The sequence below is a fragment of the Pantherophis guttatus genome, chromosome 4, assembly GCF_059756535.1.
Source record: "Pantherophis guttatus breed Tessera chromosome 4, ASM5975653v1, whole genome shotgun sequence".
Classification (NCBI taxonomy): Eukaryota; Metazoa; Chordata; class Lepidosauria; order Squamata; family Colubridae; genus Pantherophis; species Pantherophis guttatus.
The window spans coordinates 102,385,397-102,408,723 of record NC_142066.1 but is presented as its reverse complement, the minus strand read 5'-3'; the positions used below and the strand labels follow the sequence as shown (position 1 = coordinate 102,408,723).

Here is a 23,327-nt window from a genome sequence, read left to right as displayed (position 1 = left end):
TATTATTAGAATCCACGTCCGGTCCCAAGGGTGTAATGTTCAATATCTTATATCCTCTATTTAAGTCCTTATCGTCTGGTTCATCAGCTATTAGTCAATATTTAAATTGTTCAATCCAAACAGTTCAGTCTCTGGTAGTCAAATAGTCAAAGTCTCTCACACTTTGTATCAGTTTTGTATCCTAATCTTCACAAGAAGTATCACTAAAAGATAGTTTGTATAAGTCCACTCCAGTCAATTTTACCGGAGTTTGTCCCAACTCTCTCCGTACTCTCCCACAAGCTATTTCTTTCTCGAATTATCTAGTTCAATCCACTCTGGCAACTCCGTGTCAGTAAAATCCAATACGATCAGTTTGTAAAGGTCCGTCCAAGTTCCTCTCCTCTCCTCCGATCTCCGGCACTCCACGCTGCACACACTCTCTCCACTCACTCCGATGCTGCATGGTCCGTTCTTGTTTTGTTTTTTATCCAATTCTCTCCACTCAATCCAGTCCACACTTATAAGATCTAATAATAATATCCAAGTCTTTTTAAATTATTCACTATTCTCGTCGCAGTATTCATAGGAATTACCTTCTTCCACTCTTCCGCTCTCACTGTACACTCAGCTGTTCAGATTTTTGCACTGTCACTTTGCTTTCAAAATGGCTCCATTCCGATCTATCTTCCGTCGCCTCTTATCCTCTTTCTTTTTTCGGGTTTCTCTTTCACCAGCGCTGCTTCTTACTATCAGGTAGTTTTTTGGGTTTTTCTAGATAATGGTGTTCTGTTGATGACCTCTTTTAGTTTTCAATCTTCGCTTCCCTCTTATACAGTTATCAGCGCCTCCGGCCAGTCCCGTAAGGCTGGTTTTTCCTCACTCTGGATTAAGGGCTTTATCTTGTACCTTCGGAGAAGTTGCGATCTCCTCCGAGGTCCTAAGATGTTCCCCTTTAAACTATTGATCACTGCGAGATCAATAGCGCCTGTTTCAGCTCCAGATGCGGGATTGTTAGGGACTCAGGAGCGGAGCTTCGCCCCTTTCGTCCCTAACGCGCTGAGATCGCCGCCGGAAGTCCTCTATCTTCATATTATTATCAATTATTTCCACTATCAACACTCTACCCTCTGAATCTGCATATATTTGTTCTGCTTTTATTGAATTTTTAATGTATAGAACATGTTTTGCGATAATGATGAAAAATTTTTTCCAAGTTTAGTTTGTGCCAATAATTGTTCATGTTGCTTTTTAATGTGAACTTCTTGCAAACAAATTATATTAAAATTTAGCTTCTCTAATTTATGAAAAACCTTTCTTCTTTTCACAGCCGAATTAAGTCCATTTATATTTATTGAAATTAATTTCGTTGCATCCATATTCATATTTTATATGTAGATTTTATTGCTCTAGTTGATCTTACTTCCCGTTGTTCTTTGAATTCCACAGTCCCGCCAACAGCGCCCTCCGTTGATCCAATCATTACCATTTCTTCTTCTGTAGGTTTTGTCGACATCAGTGCAGCTTGTGTTTCTGTTTCCATTGCCACTTCCTTTTCCTTTAAAAAATCTTCATAAAAAGTTCTCACTTTATCAATTGTATCTAGCCTGTATCTTTGAAGCTGCCATGTTAAGATCAATCCTTCTGGTATCAGCCATCTAAAATTAACACCCTTTTGAATTAGTATCTTGGTCAGAAATTTATACTCTTTTCTCACACCTCTCACTTTCCTTGGTATTTGTTTCAAGACTACCACTTCCTTTTCCTTGAATTTCAATGTTTTTTCTCTTGGATGGATAGGCATTTTGAAATGCTGGAATTATTTACTTAAAAATCAGTGTTATTTTTACATTGTGGGAACATGAAAAACTGGTTAATATTGAAAATCCAAGCTAAGAGTGTCACCTGCTGCCGAAAGGAAGAACAACATACTCCCAAAATTTTGGAACTATTTGATTATTGGGACTTAAATATGATAATATGATTAAAATGATCCCTGAAGACTACAATACAAGACTGAATTTATAGAGGGACCTAAGGAGGTTCTGGAAAACTTATGGGAGTATCCAGAGGAACAGGCTGATTAATTTTGGGATAAAGAACTAAGAATATTGAATTCTTTTAAAGTCACTATAGGTTTGAATATATAGTCTTTGGATTATTGGACAAAAGAAGGACACAATAAAATTTGACGAGATGCTTCATCAAGGAGAAAGGAGTGGGTTTGGGAAGAGATGGCATCGGTAATCCAAAGTACAAGGGAGACACTGACAAGGCATTATAAGGAAATAATGAATCAAATAGAGAGCATGGATGGAATGCTGGGAAATATAAAACAAAGGATGATGAGTGATCAAGACGCCCAGAAAGAGAAAGAACTAACTGAAAGAGTAGATGAAAAAATGTAACAGACTAAACAAATGAAACAAGATGATAAGGAGGAGATAATAACAAAAATAATAAGGATTAATGGCACAAGCCAAGGGGGGAGTATTCTAAAGGAATTAAAAAAGGAACTGGAGAACCAGGAAGATCCTTATGGGAGAGAGATAGGGGCAAGAGTAGATGCTTTGGAAACTAGACAATGGAGAAGGACAGAAAAGGGAGAAATGTGTAAAATGAATAGTCAAGAGGTAAAAGCAGACAGAAACAAAGATCCAAGAGAGGAATATGGGAGGCAAGCTAAGAAATGAACAATTAAAGCTTTAAAGTGGGTAAGAGATGATGGTTAAAATGGGAATATGTTTAAATACAGTAATGGCATAATCAAAGTTAGATTAGGGATGGAAACTAGAGAGAGGGGGATTAATAAAATACACATTTTTATATAATAAGGAGAAGTAACAGAAAGAGGGGAATTCAGAATTTGAATGATGATATTACTAAGTACACTTAAATAATATGGTGACTGGCATAAAAATAATATATTAAACTATTGATTAAAGAAATAAAGATTATAATACAATATGATTGGAGTAAGGTGCAAATTGATGTGGTGGGCTCAGTTACAGCAACAGCAGGTGCTGCCTTGCTTGCACCTTCTCATCCGAGCTGCCAGGTGTTGGTCCGGTTCTTTTCGCCACAGCTGTGTGGCCTTTTCTTCCAATTCTAGCTATGCTTTGGCACTGCAGCTGCAGGAGCCCAGCACTGAGGTTTCCCTCACTCCAACCAGCAGCCTTTGCTCACATCAAGCCAGCGGCCAGGTGAGAGGAGGCCAAAGACAGGCGCAAGGTGACACGCTGTTTCCATACTAGTCCAGCCAGTGGATGGGCAAGCAGGCAGTCCTCGGAAGAGCACTGCATGGGCGACGCATCCCCTGGTTGTGAGCCTGATGTGGAGCCCAAGGTAGAAGGAGGGTGAGTGTGTGGCAGGTGCCTGGAGGCCCCACAGAAGCCAAGAGGCAGGCCCAAAAGGCAGCTGAGGCTCACCGTCCACAGCCCTACCCTCCCAAGGTGGCCCTTCAGCCTAGCACGGCAGGTCCAGTGCAGATTTCCCTCCTCTGCCATTGGCCTTACCTTCCAGTTGCAGCCCACTGGGCTCACACTGCTTTGCTCACTGCTTTGCTCACTGCAGCTGCCTGGAAAGTAAGGCCTGTGCTCGGCCAAAGGGCGGGGCCGGCGGTGGTGGGGTGATTTGGGCGGGGCAGCCTCGTGGTGCTGTGTGGGTTGGCTTCAGTGGGCCATATCCAGCTCGCAGGCTGTAGTTTGAGGATCCCTGTTCTACTGTATCAGTACTACCATCTGTTGGAAATTTATAACATTGGTGGCATTACATTTCTTTCAGTCCTAGAATGGGATGATTGTTTCTGGAAAGTGAAAGACTAGCAATTTTTCAATTTCCTATTTTGTTTCTGTTTCTAAGGACAGGTATTTATTTGCTTCAGATGTCAAAATCATTTGATCAGCTTTGGATACATTGAAGCTTATGCAGGTAGTCCTCATTTTACAACTATTAGTTTAGTGACAATGACACTGCAAAATAACTTACAACCTGTTCTACTATAGACATGTGAGCAACATTTGGGTACTTGGCAATTGGCTTGTATTTATGAAATTGCAGTGTCCTGGGGTCATGTGATTACCATTTGCAACTTTCCCAGTCAGTTTTTGACAAGCAGAGTCAAGGGGAGGAAGCTGGATTTGCTTAATGATCACATGATTTGCTTAGCAACTGTCGGGGAAAAAGGCATAAAATTGGGCATATCTCATTTAACAACTACTTACAGACTTACAGAACCTTACAGAACCACAGAGTTGTCCTTCCGTTTAGGAGGGTTCATGCTTTTTATCTTAGTATTGCCAGTAATATATGCACTGAAAGTAAAGATTAACTATCTGGGTGCTTTTCCAAATGTCAGTGGATAAATTAATCTGCTCAGAAATCTTCTAGCCTGTTGGAGGTGTGAATAATATCCATCTTGAGTTTTCCATCTCCAGGTTTTAGATTTAAGAATAGCATTATATTGTATAGCAAAACAAAGCAATTAATTAGGTCATGTAGGCTAATTGAAGAATAATCACTTGTTCCTACTTTAGATAGTTGAAAAAAAAGAAGTAATACACAAAACGAGGAGGGGTAATTGAAGAAAAGAGATTGAAAATACACTAATTTTGTTCAGCGAAGCTATTGATTGGATATTGGCATGAAATTAAATAAGGTTCCCCCCTTCCTTTAACTAGTAGATAGTCATTTGGAAAAAGTAACCTATTAAGGAATGTGGAAAGGGATTAATGTTTCTGAAGAGCCAAAGGATTTTCTCCCTGAAAATATAAAAAGTTGTATACTTATGTTGGTCTCAATACTGCAATAAGAGTTGAGGCCCAGGACAGAGCAGATGTTGTACAATATTGCTTTTTATTTAGATTAAGCTCAATGAAGATTACTTGATTATTCGAACAAAAATTCACATCTTTTAAAAAGTCTTTCTTTTTTTGGATCAGGTTGTGTCAGAAAGAGTTAGAAATTTAGTAAAATTGGGAAGTGTAATACATGAAGTTTAACACTATCTCAAGTTTTCATTGATTTTTATTAAGTTTGAAATTGAGCTACACAAATATTGTTCTGCTAAGTAACTAACCCTAGTTTTACCTAAATTGACTTAGTTGCTAGTGATCGGTGAAGAATATGTATTAGCAGATTTGCTGTGTTTTTCTTTGTAGGACGCACGTCAGAAATTCCGTTCAATTCTGGTGGAAGCTACAATAAAACTAGATGAACTTGTGAAGAAGATTGGAAAATCTGTAGAAGATTCAAAGCCTTACTGGGAAGCCCGAAGGGTTGCCAGGCAGGTAAGAATACAATTGAAAAAACTATGCAATTAGTTGATTGGAATATAACTTTAGTTAATAGAGGCACAATAAAAAAACAATGGTATTGTTTATAGCACATGAGCTGCATGCTATGATGGATATTTCAACTGTGTGCCTCCTATGAGACAATGACCTTTTTCTCCTTCCAAGTGTGATGAATACCACCCATGCAGATCTTATCTATTAAAAGACTTGTTTGTTCTTTTTCTCAGACTCTACTATTAATAATCACAGCAAAATTTCTAGTAATCCATTTATATTTCTTCATTGCAGTTATTGTAAATGCATCACAATAGAATCAATTATTGGCCTTAGAATTTCTCTTTTTCTTCAATTATGATTTATAGAAAGCTGTACTGCAGTTTTTTCCTTATCTAAGCAAAAGGAAAAATAATGGTGATATCACCTAAATTATTCTTCTTCATACAGTGGAATTGTGGGTGGGTTCACTTAACTTGTGATAGACAGTCTGAAAATACTGCAGCCTTCCAACTGAGCTGACAAAAAACTAAATTGGCACAGAATGAATGTTAAAGTAAGCATATTATTAGCTTATTTTTGAAGATTTTTCCAAAAAGCTACTCCCTGGATCTGTTTCTAAAATGAATTAGAAATACTGTCTAATGTAGTTGTCAATTATTGATTTACTGTGCTCTATATTTGTTACTTATTTTAGAACAATGTTTCTGCAATCTCCGCAGAAGGGAGAAAGTATGATATTTTCTCTACTTTATCTCTCCAAAGCTAAAAAGTGTAATCCAGGGGTGTCAAACTCAATTTCATTGAGGGCCGCATCAGGGCTGTGATTGATCTCGGGTGGCCAGCCAGCCATGGCCGACTATGTGGGTGTGGTCGACTGTGTGGGTGGGGCCAACTGGGTAGGTGGGGCCATCTTGATACCATTCCCCAAACTGTTGGCATGTTTCCTCTTCACATTGGGTAGACCGGGCTGAAGCCACACTGGCCCGATGTTTCCTCTTCACATTGGGTAGATCAGGCTGAAGGAGCACGGGTAGATCAAGCTGAAGCAATGTGGGTAGACTGGGCTGAAACAACACGGGCCGGCCCTTACATTTTCCAGGACAACCCTGCGGGCCAGATATGACCACATCGCTGGCTGGATCTGGCCCACGGGCCTTGTGTTTGACACCTCTGGTCTAATCCATATTGTCTATTCCCTTGCTGCTGTTCTGATCTTGTTGCCCTTTTCAAAAGTTGCAAGAAGGCATAGTGGTTCATTGAGACCACTACATTGAGACAATGGGGAAGCCAGCAGGAAATTGGGAATCATTGCTGCTCCCAGTCATGGTATGGTCTAAAAATACAGGAATTTCTTTCTGTGCCCTGAAATCTTTTTTTAGTTAGGAATTCTATTGATACACAAAAATGTCTTCAACCCTGATTTTAAAAGCCCTAGATTAATAGATCATCAATATGATCTATATATTCATTAAAACACTACCTTTGTAAAATTTGCAGCAAACTAAGTAATGATATGAATTGCACTATCTTGCACATTTGTTTGGAGAAAAATAATCCTATGTTAGTGAAAATTGTAGAGTTGTACTTATGTTGGGTTATGAGCTGGCTCATTTCCGGTATAGCAGTGGATTAACTTTTCTGGTGCAGTGATGCCTCTTTTTTTAAAAAAAAATAATTTTTATTAAGTTTTTAAGTTTTAAAAACAAAGTAAAGAAAAATACAACAAAAAGCAAAAATACATTAAAAACACATAACAAACATAACATTACATCATATATTATTTTACAGCTTACTGTATCGACATGGATATATATTCTCTATTCTTATTCAATCTTACATCTACATACTTATATTTACATTATTTCTGCTGTTATCATATAAAAGAATAAAGTAACATGCAATTTTTCCAAATTTTTGTCTGTCAACCTTAATAAAAGTTAACATATGTATTTCAGTCTAACAATTTTTAGCTTTTTTATAAGTCCACTAAAAGTGCTAAAAAGTATCTTCTTGGTGTTTATATCTGAAATTTTGACAATCATCTATACATCTTTTTATAAAAGTTCTCTTTTAAGATTGTAGCTCAATGTAAATTTCAACCCCTTTGTCTACATATACTCTCACTGCTGTATTTGTATATTATACAAATGATGTGAATATGAAATGTTTAGTCCATTTTATCATACAGTCTTTAACTTGTTGGTATTCTGTTTTTACTTTTGACAAAACTTTGTACATTTTAGCAATAAGATGTTTATCACTTATATGTAACTCAATGTGTTTTAACATTTTTAATGATTAATTTTTAAAATCAAGTTTAAATTTTTCTGAGAAATGAAAAACATTGTTATTTATATCCTTCTGATACTAAATCTCCTCTTGATTTTATTTTAAATGCACATTGGGTGTATTCAAGCTGTTGCAATGTTTTCAGGATCAGACTCAATAAATCATTTAAGAATTAATAGTTCAAATATATCTCTCTTTATTTACACAAGGCATTCTATATTCACTGAATATTCACAGATAGAAGCAAGGAATGAGTGCGTGCAGCTCCTTATATATACAATGGGTGGAGCTAGATATGGGAGTGGTGAAGTATGAATACATTAAGAAGTGAAGAATAAATTAACCCCTGATATCCCGTTCATATACTATTTACATATTGGAGAATAAGGCATTTACTTGTGACAAATCCCCCTCTAAATGCCGATTCGACATGCTACAACAATTACATTCAGATTCAGAACAATACAAAACATATAACTTAGAAGTCAGGTATTTATGTTGCTTAGATGGCAAAGGTTTTGTTAATATGTCAGCTAATTGTTCTGATGTCTCACAATGCACCGCTTTAATAAATCCATCCTGAGATAACTGTCTCACATGTTTAAATTTTATATCTATATGTCTGGACCTTTGTCCAATGGCGTCAGATCTAGATATTTCGATAGCCGCTTTATTATCCTCATGCATGACAAAAGGCAAGGCAGGTTTTTTCCAAATGTCAGAAATTAAGTCATTAAACCGTACAAGGTTATTTGCTGCTTTAGATAGACAAACATATTTTGCTTCTGTTGTTGAAGTGGCCACTAAATCTTGTTTGCCAGTGTACCAGTAAACTGGGCAACCGTTAAGGAGGAATATATAACCAGATGTACTTTTTCTGCATGAAGTGTCTCCAGCCCAATCTGCATCTGCGTAACATGTGAGGTTTGGCTCCTTGACATTATTAGGCTCTAATATCAAACAAAAATCTAAGGTATTCTTTAAATATCTTAATATCCTTTTGACAGCTTCCCAATGGTACATTGTTGGTTTGCTGACATGTCTGGACAACAAATTGAGGGGTAAAGCGATATCAGGTCTGGTCCAATTGGAAATGTAAAGAAGGGAGCCTATGATTGATCTATAGAATGTGTTATCTTTGAACTCAGAGGATGATTCATCTGCATTCCTTAGAAAGTCAGTCTGCATAGGAGTGTCACAGGGTTTGGCATCGCTTAGATTACATTTGTTCAAGAGTTCTATGATCTTATCTCTCTGGGAAAGCTTGAATCCCCTTCTAGTTTTACTAATTTGAACACCAAGATACTTATTTACTTTGCCTAAAGATTTCAGTGAAAAATGTTCATTTAGCTTTGTTACAAATGTTTCTCTTCTTTCTTTATGTTTACCTATGTACAAAATGTCATCCACATAGATCAATACAAATTCTATGTAATCATCACCCTTTTTAACAAAGAAACAGTTATCAGCAGTAGTAGCATTGAAATCCATAGTTTTAAGTACTTTTACTAAACAATCATACCATCGTTTACCAGATTGTTTTAACCCGTATAAACTTTTGTTTAATAACCAAGTCTCATTCTTGTTTGTGTATTGACTGTGAGGTGCTCTTACATATATTTCCTTATCTAATTTTGCGTGTAAATATGCAGTCTGTATGTCATATTGGAATACATCGAGATTGAGTGCTGATGCTACAACTAGAGCTGTTTTGACACTCTCAGTTCTTACTGTGGGGGAGTATGTGTCAGTATAATCCTCGGGATATTTCTGTGCATAACCTTGTGCAACTAATCTAGCCTTGTATAGAGTATTGCCTCCCTCTAAATTTTTAATTTTATATATCCACCTAGTGCCAATAATAGTTTTGTCCTTTGGTGCAATTGCAGGTGTAAATACATCTAATCCTTGTAAACTTTCCATCTCTTTTGTCATTGCTAATTCCCATTTTTCTTTTTCTTTAGGAGGAAGTTTTAACACTTCCTCATATGTATTAGGTGTCGTTGATTCTCCGTTCATATGCATTATGTAATCCTTGTACTTATTTGGCATTTGATTTCTGGTGTTTCTAATTGTTTTTTCAGGTTTACTATTATTATCATGCAAATATCTTGCTTCCTTTTTTGTTAATGTATCTGTCTTTATTTTGTGTTGACTGTTTCTCCATGTTTTGGTTTTGTTTCTATGTTTGTTGTCATTTTGCTTTTCTATAGTTCTTTTTTCTTGGGGTTTTGTATCTGTGTTGTTGCTTGGGAATATTTCATTAAGATGTATTTTAGACCAGTTGGCCTGTTCATGGAACACAGCTGTTCTGGAAACTATAAATTTGTTATTATTATCAATGAATCTGTATCCTTTTGTACCTGTCTCATATCCCATAAATCTAAGTCTTCTAGACACATTTTCTCCTTTTCTTCTTAATTGTTTTGGTATGTGTACGTCTGCAGTGACTCCAAATATGTGCATGTGTGCTAATTTTGGTTTCCTATTATACATCACTTCATATGGTGTCTTATTTACAATGCTGGACCAAGTTCTATTTTGTGTGTAATTGGAATACTGTAGGGCTTCTGACCAGAATTGTTTGCTTAAGCCAGCATCTTCCAATGTGCATCTAATCATGGTTTGTAATGTTGAGTTCTTTCTCTCTGCAATTCCGTTTTGGAATGCAGAAAATGGGCTAGATGTGTAATGTAACATTCCTTTGTCCTTCAGCCATTGGGAGAATTCCTTAGACATGAATTCACATCCCCTATCTGTCATGATTTGTTTTATTTTGATATTGTGTTGTGTTTCTACGCATTTGTAAAATTCTTTAAATTTCTGAAAAGTTTCATCTTTATGTTTTAATGTGTAAACAAATCCATAACGACTATAATCGTCCACAATGGTTAAGAAGTAACGTTTTTTATAAGTGATTGATGGAGTTAGTGGACCAACCAGGTCCATGTGTACTAAATCAAAAATTTTGTTGGTTGACCTTGTTGATTTTCTAGGCCTGGGACTAGTTTTGAGTTTTGTAGACTTACATACTGAGCATTCCAAATAGTTTTCACAATTTTTTATTTTAACACCTTCTGCGTGTTCAGTCATTTTTTGTACTACAGGAAAACTGGCATGTCCTAACTTCCTATGTAAAACATGAGCACACTCATCATGAATTGGCTTACCTATTTTTGGTTTTTTCTCATTATGTGCATCCTTGTGATTATGAGCTACTCTACATTCATCATTGTCACTGTTACTAATGTTTCCATTATCTAGTTCAATACAATCTTCCATATTTGAATCAATGTTGTGTAACCATTTCTCCTTTGTTATTAGATAAGGTAGGCCTCCTTTAATCATTACTGTACCTATATCTATTTTATTTTTCTCCAAAGTCGCTTTTCCTTTTGAAAACACAATATTAATATCAGAATCTCTGCTTAGTTTTATGGCACTTAGTATGTTATGAGGTATTTCAGGTATTAGTAATACCCCCTCTATTTTTCCTAGGCCAGGTAAGGTTACATTTCCTCTACCTATTACTTGGACCTTTTCTTGGTTAGCTACCTTTATTACAAATTTATCTTCTACAAATGAAGATAATATACTTTTATTATTAGTGGTATGATTAGTTGCTCCAGAATCAATAAGCCAATTATTGTTCTCAGTTTGCTGTATGTTAGTGTTGTTTTGTTTGTTTAGTCCATTCAGTGAACCAGATTTTCTATCCTTTGAATTATCTCTGCCCCCTCTATGCTCTTTATAATTTGGTGGGCTTCTATATCTATGTCTATCAATGGAAGACTGTCTATAGTTGTATTTATTTCTGTGTTCTGACCTATGTCTTTCTTTTGGAATTTTGGGGCAATCTCTCCTATTGTGTTCCTTGGATCCACAGTTGTGGCATTTAAATGTTTCATGATATCTTTCTTGAAAAGCTACCTTTCTATATGGTTTGTGTTCTATGTGGTTGTTAGAGCGACTCCTCCTTGAATTGTCTTCAGCTATTAACTTATTGGATAGACTTTCTATGGATAAGTATCCTAGATTGATTGTGTCTAAATGTGACATATAATTATCCCATGATGGGTCAAGTGAGTTGATGATAACACTTTTCATCGTTTGGTCTGAAATCACCTCCCCCCTTAAATGCAGTTCAGCTCTAATTTTGTTTAAAGATATTAAATGTTCACTTATGGAAACCCCTGGTTTTATCCTAGAAGAAAAGAAATCTTTAGACATTCTTGTGGTAGTAGCTACACTATCACTGTGAAATAAATTGAACATGCATTGAATAATTTCTGAGACAGTCAGATTTTGCTTAATGCTGTGATACATTGCAGGAGATACACTAGAAATTAATAAGAAAAATGCTCTATGGTGTAAGCAGTCTAACTTTAGAGTCCAAGGTCTTTGGGGGGGATTAGTGATAAAAAACAGTAAGTTTTCTTTCATAAAGACAACCTGGAGCTGCTGATACCATTCTTGTAAATTAATGCCATCTATTCTCAGCTTTGGGAAGTCACTGGGCAAGTTTCCGACATTATTGGGTCCATTACTTACAACCGGGGGTAGTCCGTGGTCTCGTAAATGCTGGAAATTACAAAACGGCGTGGGGATGCTTGCAACGAGTCTGCACGATCCTTTCAGCAACTCATGTCTTCCTGGACCGTCTGCGTAGTCCTGCGCATGCGCGTTGCTCATTTCATTCCTGGAGTCGTCGTGAGAGGTTCTCGTCGTCGCGGCTCGCTCGCTCTGCTCCTCCTCAGATGAATCGGTCTCCGGCTCAATCTTGGGAGTCCTGACGATGGCGGTTGTTCTTTTTCTTCTCTTGAGAGCGTTGGTGCTTGCATCGATCTGCGGTGTGGGGCGGTATCTGCAGGGCTCTCTGGGTTCAGGCGTCAGTGCTCTCATCGTCAGGATGGGAGCGGGTAGATTTTGAGGCGTTGGTTTGCTCGCTTGCTTTCTAGTTGATTTTTCGGTAATCTTTAGTTTCGGTCCAAATGCAGCAAAAAGCGTTTTCATTGCTGACTTTATTTGTATGTCTGTTGGATCACCTTCACTTTCCGATTCTGATCCTTCTGAGGTGTTTGACTTTTCTTTTTCATTTTCGTTATCTAGTAATGTCTTTCGCGCCAGAAATTTTGAATCAAGTTTTCTGATTGGCTCTGCTTCGCTCACTCTGGAGGTCTGTTGAAACCAAGATGGCTGCCATTCGAAATTTTGCGCGGGATCACCGTTTTTCTTCTTCACAGCGTTTTTGTCTGTAATCGTATCACTCACTATTTTTGAATCTTTTGGCTTTTCAGTAGCGATGTGCTTCTCTCTCGCTGCTCCGCTGTTTTTCAGCATATCTTGGAGGTTCGCGATGAGGCTTTCATCGTTCTTCTGGCTTTTTAACAGTTTTAATATCTCTGACCTGAGTTCGTTGTTTTCTATTTTGTTTTCCTCTCGGTCATCATTTTCATTTATTATTTCTTCGTCTTCAGTGGTGTATTCTTCAGATTCTCTCGAAATCGCATTTGTGGACTCATCAATTATTTCTTGATCCGTTTCCATTTCTTTGCTGTATGCCCTGGTGTTGGGCCTATCTCTCTTAGACATATTTAAGTTTTTATTGAGTCAATTCAACCATCCTCTGCTACCAGCTTGTTGCAATGTTTTCAGGATCAGACTCAATAAATCATTTAAGAATTAATAGTTCAAATATATCTCTCTTTATTTACACAAGGCATTCTATATTCACTGAATATTCACAGATAGAAGCAAGGAATGAGTGCGTGCAGCTCCTTATATATACAATGGGTGGAGCTAGATATGGGAGTGGTGAAGTATGAATACATTAAGAAGTGAAGAATAAATTAACCCCTGATATCCCGTTCATATACTATTTACATATTGGAGAATAAGGCATTTACTTGTGACACTAGCAATTCAATATATCTTAAATATTTTATTTAGTTGCATTTTTTAAAATAATGTGCTTCTTATGAGAATGGCCAAAAAGGTATTTTTGGACATATTCTAGATTTTGTTTGTTTCAAATTGTTCCAAATTGTTCCAAATTCTCAATGACACGTCTAACAAAATTATTTCTGACATCTATACGAACCTTTATCATATTGTAAATATGCATGCAACTAGTGGTGGGATTCAACTAATTTAACAACCGGTTCTCTGCCCTAATGACCATTTTAAGAAAATTAAACAGTCTGGCAGTGAAAATCCAGGAGCAGGGAAAAAAACCCCGGTCTCACGAATGGGGAAGGATTTTTGCTGCCAGACTGTTTAACTTTCTTTAAAGTTTACTTGATGCGGAATGAGAATCCTTCCCATTCTGCATCAAGTAAACTTTAAAGAAAGTTAAACAGTCTGGCAGTAAAAATCCAGGAGCGGGGGGAAAAAACCCCGGTTTTTTGAGATGCCAGACTAGCATGCACTCACGTGCCTCCAACCTCCTTGCTTACTGCAAAGCCAGATCCCAGCAAGCAAGGGATTGGAAGCACGTGAATGCACACTAGTCTGGCAATTTTGGAGTCGGTTCGTCAAACTCAACAAAAAATTAGGTATCGAATCGAACTGCTGGCAGTTGGTAGAATTAGCCTGCAATGCTGCATTCTAACCACTGTGCCACCACAGCTCTTGGTGGGGGTGGAACAGGAGCAATTCTGATCCGTCATCATTACCCTATTACAAATTCACCACTTTTTCTTCTTCATAGACCTGCACCTACCTTTGCTTTTACTTCTAATGTATGTGAAGAATATGTTTTAAGTTACTTTTGTTGTTCAGCAAGTGAGCTGTCTGTGTAGCCAAAGAGACAAGTAGTTAGGGGAGTCTCCTAGATTCACAATTCTCATCAGAGCAGGAAGTAAAGGTTGCAGTCAGAGGAGACTTTGGTCAGTTTCAACATACTTGCCAGTTTTGACCTTTCCTGGACTAGATGACACTGAAGACAGTGACTTATGCCCTTGACATCTCCTAGTTTGACTACCATCATTTTCTACTTATGTGGTTACCCTGAAAATAACCTAAAAGCTACAGATAGCACAAAATCCACCTACCGCTGGACTTCCGTCTGATGTTGTGGCGAGATCGGATGTGAGGAGTGGGTCTCCACGTTCCCATGCCGAGTTCTCCCCGTTAGAGGGCTCCAAAAGGAGCTAAAGCCACCCTGGAGGGGTGGTGAAGAAAAGAGGGGTGAGTAAAAGAATCTTTTACTGCCTATGTTTCCCTTTGCATTTCAAGAGCTGAACTATTTAAAGATAACAAGTTTCAGTCTTATGCTCTCTATCTCAGTTTTCAGTCTGACCAAGTTGTAACACCAAGGTTATTTCTAGTAGTCAGTTCATATCTTTATTTACACAATTTTCTCAAGGCTGCAGCTGCAGCTGCAGCTCCCAATCTCCACTTCCAACTTCTGCCCATAGATGGCACTCTGGCTCTGCTACTCTCTCTTCCTCCTATCCTTTCTCTTTCAAACAGTATATCTGGTTTAGTCTTTAGGAAAAATAAAATAATAGTAAAAAAGGAAATTCAGCTTATCCAAGTATTGTGGAATTCAATACTTCTCTACAATCCAATAATATATTTGAGATATCCAGTCTAGCTTTTAGTACAAGGTATTTTCACTCTTTTCTAAACGTTTCTCCAGCCTCACTTCCTATTCCAATGACAGCTCAAAAAGCTCTTCTTGCAGCTTTACAGGAGAGGTGGAAAAAAACAACAAATCCATCTCCTTTTTGGAGTCCCACTTCTACCAGTTACTTCCCAGGGGGACTCTTAATGCCACTTCTAGTAAAAAATTCTAAATTGGAAATCTCTCACCCAGATTGATCACACTGACAGTTTCTCTCTTCAATGCTTCCTTCCTGTGGCTGCCCCAGCTTCAGTCTGGCACACAATGGCAGTCTTTTCCATTCCGTCGGGTTTGAGAGCCTTCTCTGGGTTGATCAGGGAGATTGCAGACTCCCTGAGATCAGCAGAGTGCACTCTTCATTCCTTGCCCCTTTGAAGCGATTCCGGTCCAAACGGAAGTCCAAGCTGGATTCAGTGCTGTCCCCTGGAGCTCCCAAGGGACACATCGTCTTGCCGCTAGCTACACCCTCTCCTATGCTGATACTTACTGTTCTATACTTATCTACTGTATAACTATGGGAGGTTCAACTGTTAGAACAAGGAAGATATCTAAGTAAAGCAATATTTGAATGCTAAGATATATGACTAAACTCATAGAGGGGATATAAGGAGATATTTGGAGAGCTTTCTGGACTACCTGAATGTCTGAATAATCCTGGGACATAAAAGAACTGTGACTACTGTGAGGAGTATATTCCTGTGAGGAATATATGGTTTTTGGATTATGGAGTAAGAGCGGACTTTATCAAAACAAGACGAGATGCTCCATTTGGGGGACATGAGTGGAAGTTCAAAAGAAATACTGTTGATGTTCCAAAGCATTAAGGATACTATGACAAAGAATGTTAGGGACATAAACAATTTAATGCAAAGCATTGATGGGAAAAGAGAAAATATTTTACAAGGGACAATGAATAAAGATCAAGATGTCCAGGAAAGGGAGAAGACAACAGAAAGAATGGAAGAAAAGACAAAACAGACAAATCAGCAAATAAAACAAGAAGATAAGAAGGAGAAGACAATAAGGATTATAATGACTAATGAAATAAATCAGAGAAGAAATATTTTAAGAGATTTAAAAATGGAATGGGAAGATACCATTGAAAGAGAGATACAGTAGGGGTTTGGGCAGATACTCTGGAGGCTTGGCAGCATAAGATAGAATGGAATAGAATAGAATTCTTTATTGGCCAAGTGTGATTGGACATACAAGGAATTTGTCTTTGGTGCAGGGGTGAAATCTATTTTTTTTTTGCTACCAGTTCTGTGGGCGGGGCTTAATTAGTGGGCGGGGCTTGGTAGTAAGGTGACTGGGTGGGTGTGGCCAAGTCAATGTCACTTCTTTGCCCTTTTTTAACCTACAAAACACAACACAACTGGCTCACCCACAATGTAAAAGCAGCTGTGCTAGACCCAAAATGGCCCCTGCAACAAGCAGGAACCTCACACAGCCACTAAAAGCCCCCAAAAACAACTTTCACACTTTACACACACACAACACAACTGGCTCACCCACAATATAAAAGTAGCTGTGCTAGACCCAAAATGGCCCCTGCAACAAGCAGGAACCTCACACAGCCACAAAAAGCCCAAAAACCAACTTTCACACTTTACACACACAAAATTCCACATACAGCTTTGTGAGATTTTGTGTGTTTGTGTAGTTAGAGTAAAATACTACAGAAACACACTAAATCTCAGAAAGCTGCACAAATATTATTTTATTTTTATTTATTTTTATTTTTATATAAAAGCTAAATTTAAAACTTCCTAAATTTTAAATGGCTAGGTCTAAAAAAAGAACAACTAAAAAAAACCCCAATTAACTATTTTTTTTAAAGCTCCCAAGGGGGGAAAAATTTATCCAATAGAACAGGGGTCTCCAATCTTGGCAACTTTAAGACTTGTAGACTTCAACTCCCAGAATTCCTCAGCCAGCTTTGCTGGGAGTTGAAGTCCACAAGTCTAGGCAGGAAGGCAGGCAGGCAGATAGAGCTGCTCACCGATGAGCTTGATTGCAGGCAGGGAGATTCAGTTACTTGCTGATGCAATGGATTGCAGGTATTACAGCAAGAGAAGCAAGGCAGGCGTTGCGACCAGCAGCTAAGGTAAGCAAGCTGGAGGCTGTGGGGCAGGCGGGGGGGAGAGAGGGATTTTTGCTAATTAGCAGGCAACTCAGCTGGGATCGTCAGAGCCATTTAAAAGAAAAAACTTTTTTTCTTTTAAATGGGTCTGACGATCCCAGCTGAGTTGCCTGATTAGCAGGCAACTTAGCTGGGATCGTCAGAGCTTGGCTTGTCAGAGCAATTTAAAGGGAAAAAAAGGCTCTGATGATCGTGCGGCTTAGCTGGGCATAGGGGCGGGGGCAGGGATTTTTGCTACCGGTTCTCCGAACTGTCCGCCACCATCGCTACCTACTTGCCTGTGCCGGTCCGAACCGGGAGCATTTCACCCCTGCTTTGGTGTATATGCTCTCAGTGTACATAAAGAGAATAAAATACATTCATCAAGAATAAAAAGATATAACACTTAGTGATAGTCAAGGTTACTAATAAGCTATCAAATCATACTAGGAAACAAATAAAAACAATATAAATTGAAAGATAAAGCGACATGGTTATAGTAATAAGTGGGAAGAGATAGATACTAGTATGGAAGAGAAGAATAATAGCAATACAGTCTTGGTAAATTATTTGATAGTATTATGGGAATTAGTTGTTAAGCAGAGTGATGGCTGTCACTGCGTTATTTTATTTACCAGCTGAGCTCATTATTTCTGGACTGTCAGACTCTCCGTAGCTTTGCCAACTTCTTATCAGTAAGCTACGTGTTTCCGCATCCACCCACATTCCTTCTTCACACACTCCTTCCTTTGTTCTCTTGCCAGAGGTCCGGCTCAGATAGCCGGCCCGAATTACTTTCAAAAATGTAACAATTAACTTTTCTTAGTTAGTGAGGTGTTTTATTTTCTTTATAACAAATAAATGAGTTTTATTAGAAACCTTCCTTCGCGTTTCTTTATCAGAATAGCGCAACTTGGAATAAGCCTCGATTCATCTCCTCCTTTAAACCAGGGTAATTAGTCCCAGAGCCAAACATGGGATTAATAAATGCCCTGACATTCTGGTAGCACGAGGATGGTCTGATTTATGGCTTTTTCCTTGTTTTTGTTACTTCTGATAAGAGCGCATAGGCAATTAGTTTTTAGCTACTGAGGTACGCTAATTATTTTGCTAAGATGCCGAAACAGAAGAAGAAAAAAGGAAAAATGAAGCATAGAGCTTTATCCTCTTTGGAAGAAGAACAGGAGATAGTAACGCCCTCAAGATTCCAGCCTCTTGCTACGGCTACGCAATTGGAACAAGAAGGTGCCATGGGTGAAGAAGATCTGAAAATGCTTTCGGAAACACATCAAAGGACAGATATCAGAACAGCTGCTTTTGAAGATGATGATTTACGACTGAGGTCAGTAACATTTTCTTCTGGTCTTCCAAGCCCTGAAAAAGTCTCCCCAGAACCTTCTGAATTTGTAACGCTCGGTGCAAGCACTGCTGAGCAAAATTACTCCCACGCACAGAGAGAAACAATTCATTACTCTTCTCAAAGCCCTGAGCTCACCCAGCGTGAGAATGCTATGAAAGCCTATTGTGACCGTATAAAACTCTATGAACAGCAGCTATCCCAGGCAAAAATGGCTATATCTATGCTTGAGCATGATAAGGAAGAATCCCGTGACTTAAGATTTTCAAAAGAGGCCATCTTGTCTTCTTGCTCAGAGCCAAAGACACTCCCCCTGGTGGATTCTGTGTCAGGCCAATTAAGACAGAGGGCACTGCATACGTCACATGAAAGTCTCCCTGATCAAGTTACACATGTCTTACATAACCACTCCTACTCTAAAGCATACAATGCCCCGTATGCAAAGCTGCCCAAAGGTGCAGCGCCATCTGCTGGCAAAAGTAATTTACTACAAGAAGCTGAAATGCCACAAGTGTTTCCACAGGCCCAAACTCAAACACCCCCTGGTGGTGATGGTGCCCTTTTAGATGGAACACAGCAAAGGCAAATGATTGCATCTCCAGCAGGCCACGCCAATATTGCAGCTCAAGCACAAATGGCAACTGGAATACAGCAGATTCCAGTGCATCAGCCACAGCAGCTACAAATGCCTGCATATGTGCCCCAGCCACAAGTGCAAATAGGGCCACCTCCTGGCCCACCTCCAATGGCACAACCAAGACCATTTTTAGGTCCACAACAGGCACAGCAAATACCACAGGCATTTCTGCCAGCACAGCCAGCATACCAAGTGCAGGCTCCTTACCAGGCATTCTCTGTCTCTCCACTAACTGGTGAGTCAAAACTAAAAATGTCAGGACATAATTACAAAGCCTGGGTCAGTGAGATTACACTATTGCTTCTTAGAGAAGGCACTCATTTTATGGTATTTAACCCACCTGCTCAACCATGGGACTTTGCAATAAGAGATTTAGAGATAAGGGCTCGCACAACATTATTGATGTCCATGGATACTGAACTGCAGGTCACTTTTCCACCAAATACAACAGCCCGACAAATTTGGGCTGAATTGGAAAATTGCTACAGGCCTATCTCAATTGAATCTTCATGTTTACTCATGTCTGAACTCCACGGTTCGAGATTGAAACCTGGTGAACAAATTGGAGGACACTTGACCAAACTGAAAGGACTGAGGACAGAATTGAGAGAAAGAGGCCATAACATTGAAGATATCCAAATGATCAGCATCATCATTAACTCTTTGAATTATGAATGGAAAGATGCTGTTACAAAAATTAACCAAGTCCCAATTGCTCAACGCACAGTGGACAATGTCTGTAGACTTTTAATTGAAGAAGAGGCATTCATGCTAGCCACACCACACTTGAGAGGACCACCCGCATCAAGAGCTCCAGCTAGGCGCCCCTTCCGAGGAAGGACCTATGCTCCAAGGATGCCAAGATGCAACACCTGCAATCGTGTGGGACATGCCACCCGGGATTGTCCCCAACGAGTTCCAGCTCCCGTCACGTACCAGCCCAGAGGAACAGATTCCAGAGGCAGAGGCAGAGGCGGAAGACAAGGTCGTCGTGGTCCCCGGCGTGATCCACAAACTCCACTCGCCACATTGGCTTTAACCAATGATCCACAACCTCAACCAGAGTATGACAGACGACTCCTGTGGACTTTGGACAGTGGTGCAGCATTGCATGTTACCTACAGAAAAGAACTTTTCACAGAGATGCACGAGCCTGAACCTGAACTACGTGAACTTTATTCTTTTTCAAATCATCCTTGTCAGGTCAAAGGAAAAGGAACTGTTTATGTTGAAGAGCTCGATGCATTCATTCCTGATGTTTATTACATACCAACAGCAACCAGTAATTTGCTTAGTCAGTGTCACTTGTCTAGAATGTTAAAGTTCCAAGTTCACCACCTTGAAAAAGCAAGTTACATAGTTAAAGATGGAGATATTGTTGCTGAAACCATATTAATTGGTGGTGTTTATTACTTAAAGCCAAAGCCTAAACCACAAACACAGGCAAATATGCAAACTCCAAAAAGGGAATGCACAGGCCCAGAGAGAGATGCTCCAGAGAGAGATCCTGTTGCTACCCCTAAGGCTCCTAGAGCCAACAAAAATAGAGTTGGTAAACAGGTTGCTCAGAGCAAGCCTGAGGTTCCGCATAAAAATGTTAATGTTGAGAATTCACTAACAGGTAAACCTTTGCATTCCAGGTGTATCCACAAATGGCATAGAAGATTGGGGCATGCCAGTTTCCGTGTTCTTAGGAAGATGCCGGAGTTCGCAAAAGGTTTGGATCTAAAGGGGTGTAAGGTGTTTTTGGATTGTGCTGTATGCAAAAGGGCCAAATCCAAAGCAGCAGCCATTCCCAAACGCGCTACACGCCTGTCAACACGCATTTTTGATTTGGTTCACATTGACATAGTTGGTCCATTCCCGCCATCATTTGGTGGTAGAAAATATTTTCTAACAATTGTTGATAATTACTCTAGATATGGATATGTATATCCTATGAAAGAAAAATCAGAGACTTTTCAGATCTTTAAAGACTTTGCAACCCTTGTTTCTACCCAACACCAAGTTCGCATCGCCAGAATCCAGAGTGATCGTGGTGCCGAGTTCATGTCTCAGCGTTTCCAGGACTGGATGCGTAAGAATGGAATTATTCATCAGACGTCGGCGCCTTACACACCGGCTCATAATGGAGTCGTAGAATGAAGACAAGGGGTACTGCAAATCATGATGCGTTGTCTCCTAGAAGACGCCAACCTTGGTAAGATATACTGGGGTGAAGCTATCAAGTATGCAAATTACATTGTCAACCGTACTTGGAGCAGTGTAACAAATCAGACTCCTTTCTTTATGTTGTATGGCTACAAGCCCGATCTTAAAAACATCCATATTTTTGGTTCATATGCTATGGTGAACATTCCCTTAGCTCAAAGAAGAAAAGGAAGTCCACCAGCAAAGAGACTGAGATTTATGGGTATTGATGATAACTCAAAATGGAGCAAATTTATTGACTCTAAACATGTAATTGTGATTTCCCAATCTGCTAATTTTGAGGAAGATATTGACTGGTCCAGGATTCATTCCAATGATCCTGGAGTTTATTTTCCCAGAGATGATACTGCTGATGCTACGCAGATTGATGATCAAGATTCCACTGATTCTTCTCAACCCGATGTTCCGTCTTCGCAAGCCGCGGATGCTGACGCTAGCGACGAAAGTGAGGACGAGGACGAAGAAGAAGAAGACTGGACAGTTGTCCCGAGACGTTCCAAGAGGGCCACAAAAGGGATCCCTCCACAACGATATTCTTGGCAACTGACAAAAGCACCCTTGCCTTTGATTTGCAATGTTACACTTCCACCTGATAATTTCACACAAATCAAGCAGCTCCCTGATTCAGAGCAAGACAAATGGTATGAAGCAATGCAGGTTGAAATGGACAGTCTAAAGAAACTTAAAGTATTTACACCTGCAAAACCTCCAGCAAACAAAAAGATCATTGGCACTCGATGGGTCTACAAAATCAAAAAGAAACCAAATGGTGAGTCATTGTACAAGGCCAGACTTGTAGCTCAGGGTTTCGCTCAACGTTATCCTGAGGACTACACAAATACTTACTCATCGACAGTCAGAACTGAGAGTGTAAAAATTGCTTTAGCAACTGCAACTATCCTTGGTCTAGAAGTTTTCCAGTTTGATGTTGACACGGCTTATCTACATGCAGACCTAGATGAAGAGATCTACGTGAGAAGTCCTCCAGGATTCCGACAGCAAGAAGGGGATACCTGGTTCCTAAACAAAAGTCTTTATGGTCTGAAACAATCTGGTTTAATGTGGTACTTATGTCTTACTGACAAACTAAATTCAATGGGCTTTATTAAGTCCGAAACTGATGAGTGCGTGTTCACAAAAAGATCTAACAATGCATATGAGATAGTTCTTGTTTATGTTGATGATATTGTTTATATTGGTCCAAATAAGCAAATGAGTGAAATTTTTGCCAAAGCTTTGCAGAGATACTTCACATTGAAATCATTAGGTCACATTAGCACTTATTTAGGTGTTCAGATTGAAAAAACACAGAAGGGGTTTAGTCTTTCACAAGAAGATAAAATTGAACAAATTTTGCATCATTGCAACATGAAGGATGCTAACACAACAAAGACACCCATGCAAACAGATTTTCACAACTTGACACAAGAAGAAAGTCCTGAGTTCGAGGATCAAACACTTTATCGTTCAGTCATAGGGTCACTATTATACATTAGTAGTTGGACCAGACCCGATATTGCACTTAGTGTTAATCTCTTATCTCGACACGTAGGTAAGGCAAAACAGTTTCATTGGACATGTATTAAGAAATTATTGAGATACCTAAAATACACTAAACACATGAAGTTATTGTTAGAACCAACACATACTGATTATGCAGAATTATGTTGTTATGCAGATTCTGATTGGGCAAGTGATAAGAAATCACGCAAAAGTACTTCAGGTTATATGATGTTCTTAAATGGATGTCCTGTTTATTGGCAAGTACGTAAACAGAATTTTGTTTCTTGTTCATCTACTGAAGCTGAATATGC

At 39.0% G+C, this 23,327-nt stretch overlaps 1 protein-coding gene across 8 annotated transcripts in view; it reads left to right on the top strand.

Moving 5' to 3' along the window:
* Nucleotides 1-23,327, top strand: part of SH3BP5 (SH3 domain binding protein 5) — a 174,672-nt gene that overhangs the window by 115,723 nt on the left and 35,622 nt on the right. For 5 of the 8 annotated variants that reach the window (XM_060685855.2, XM_060685856.2, XM_060685854.2 and 2 more), the window contains one exon: nt 5,139-5,267. The exons of the other annotated variants lie outside the window; for them this stretch is intronic. In XM_060685855.2, the coding sequence (XP_060541838.1) occupies nt 5,139-5,267 (129 nt within the window). The remainder of the gene's footprint in view (nt 1-5,138; nt 5,268-23,327) is intronic. 8 annotated transcript variants of the gene reach the window in all.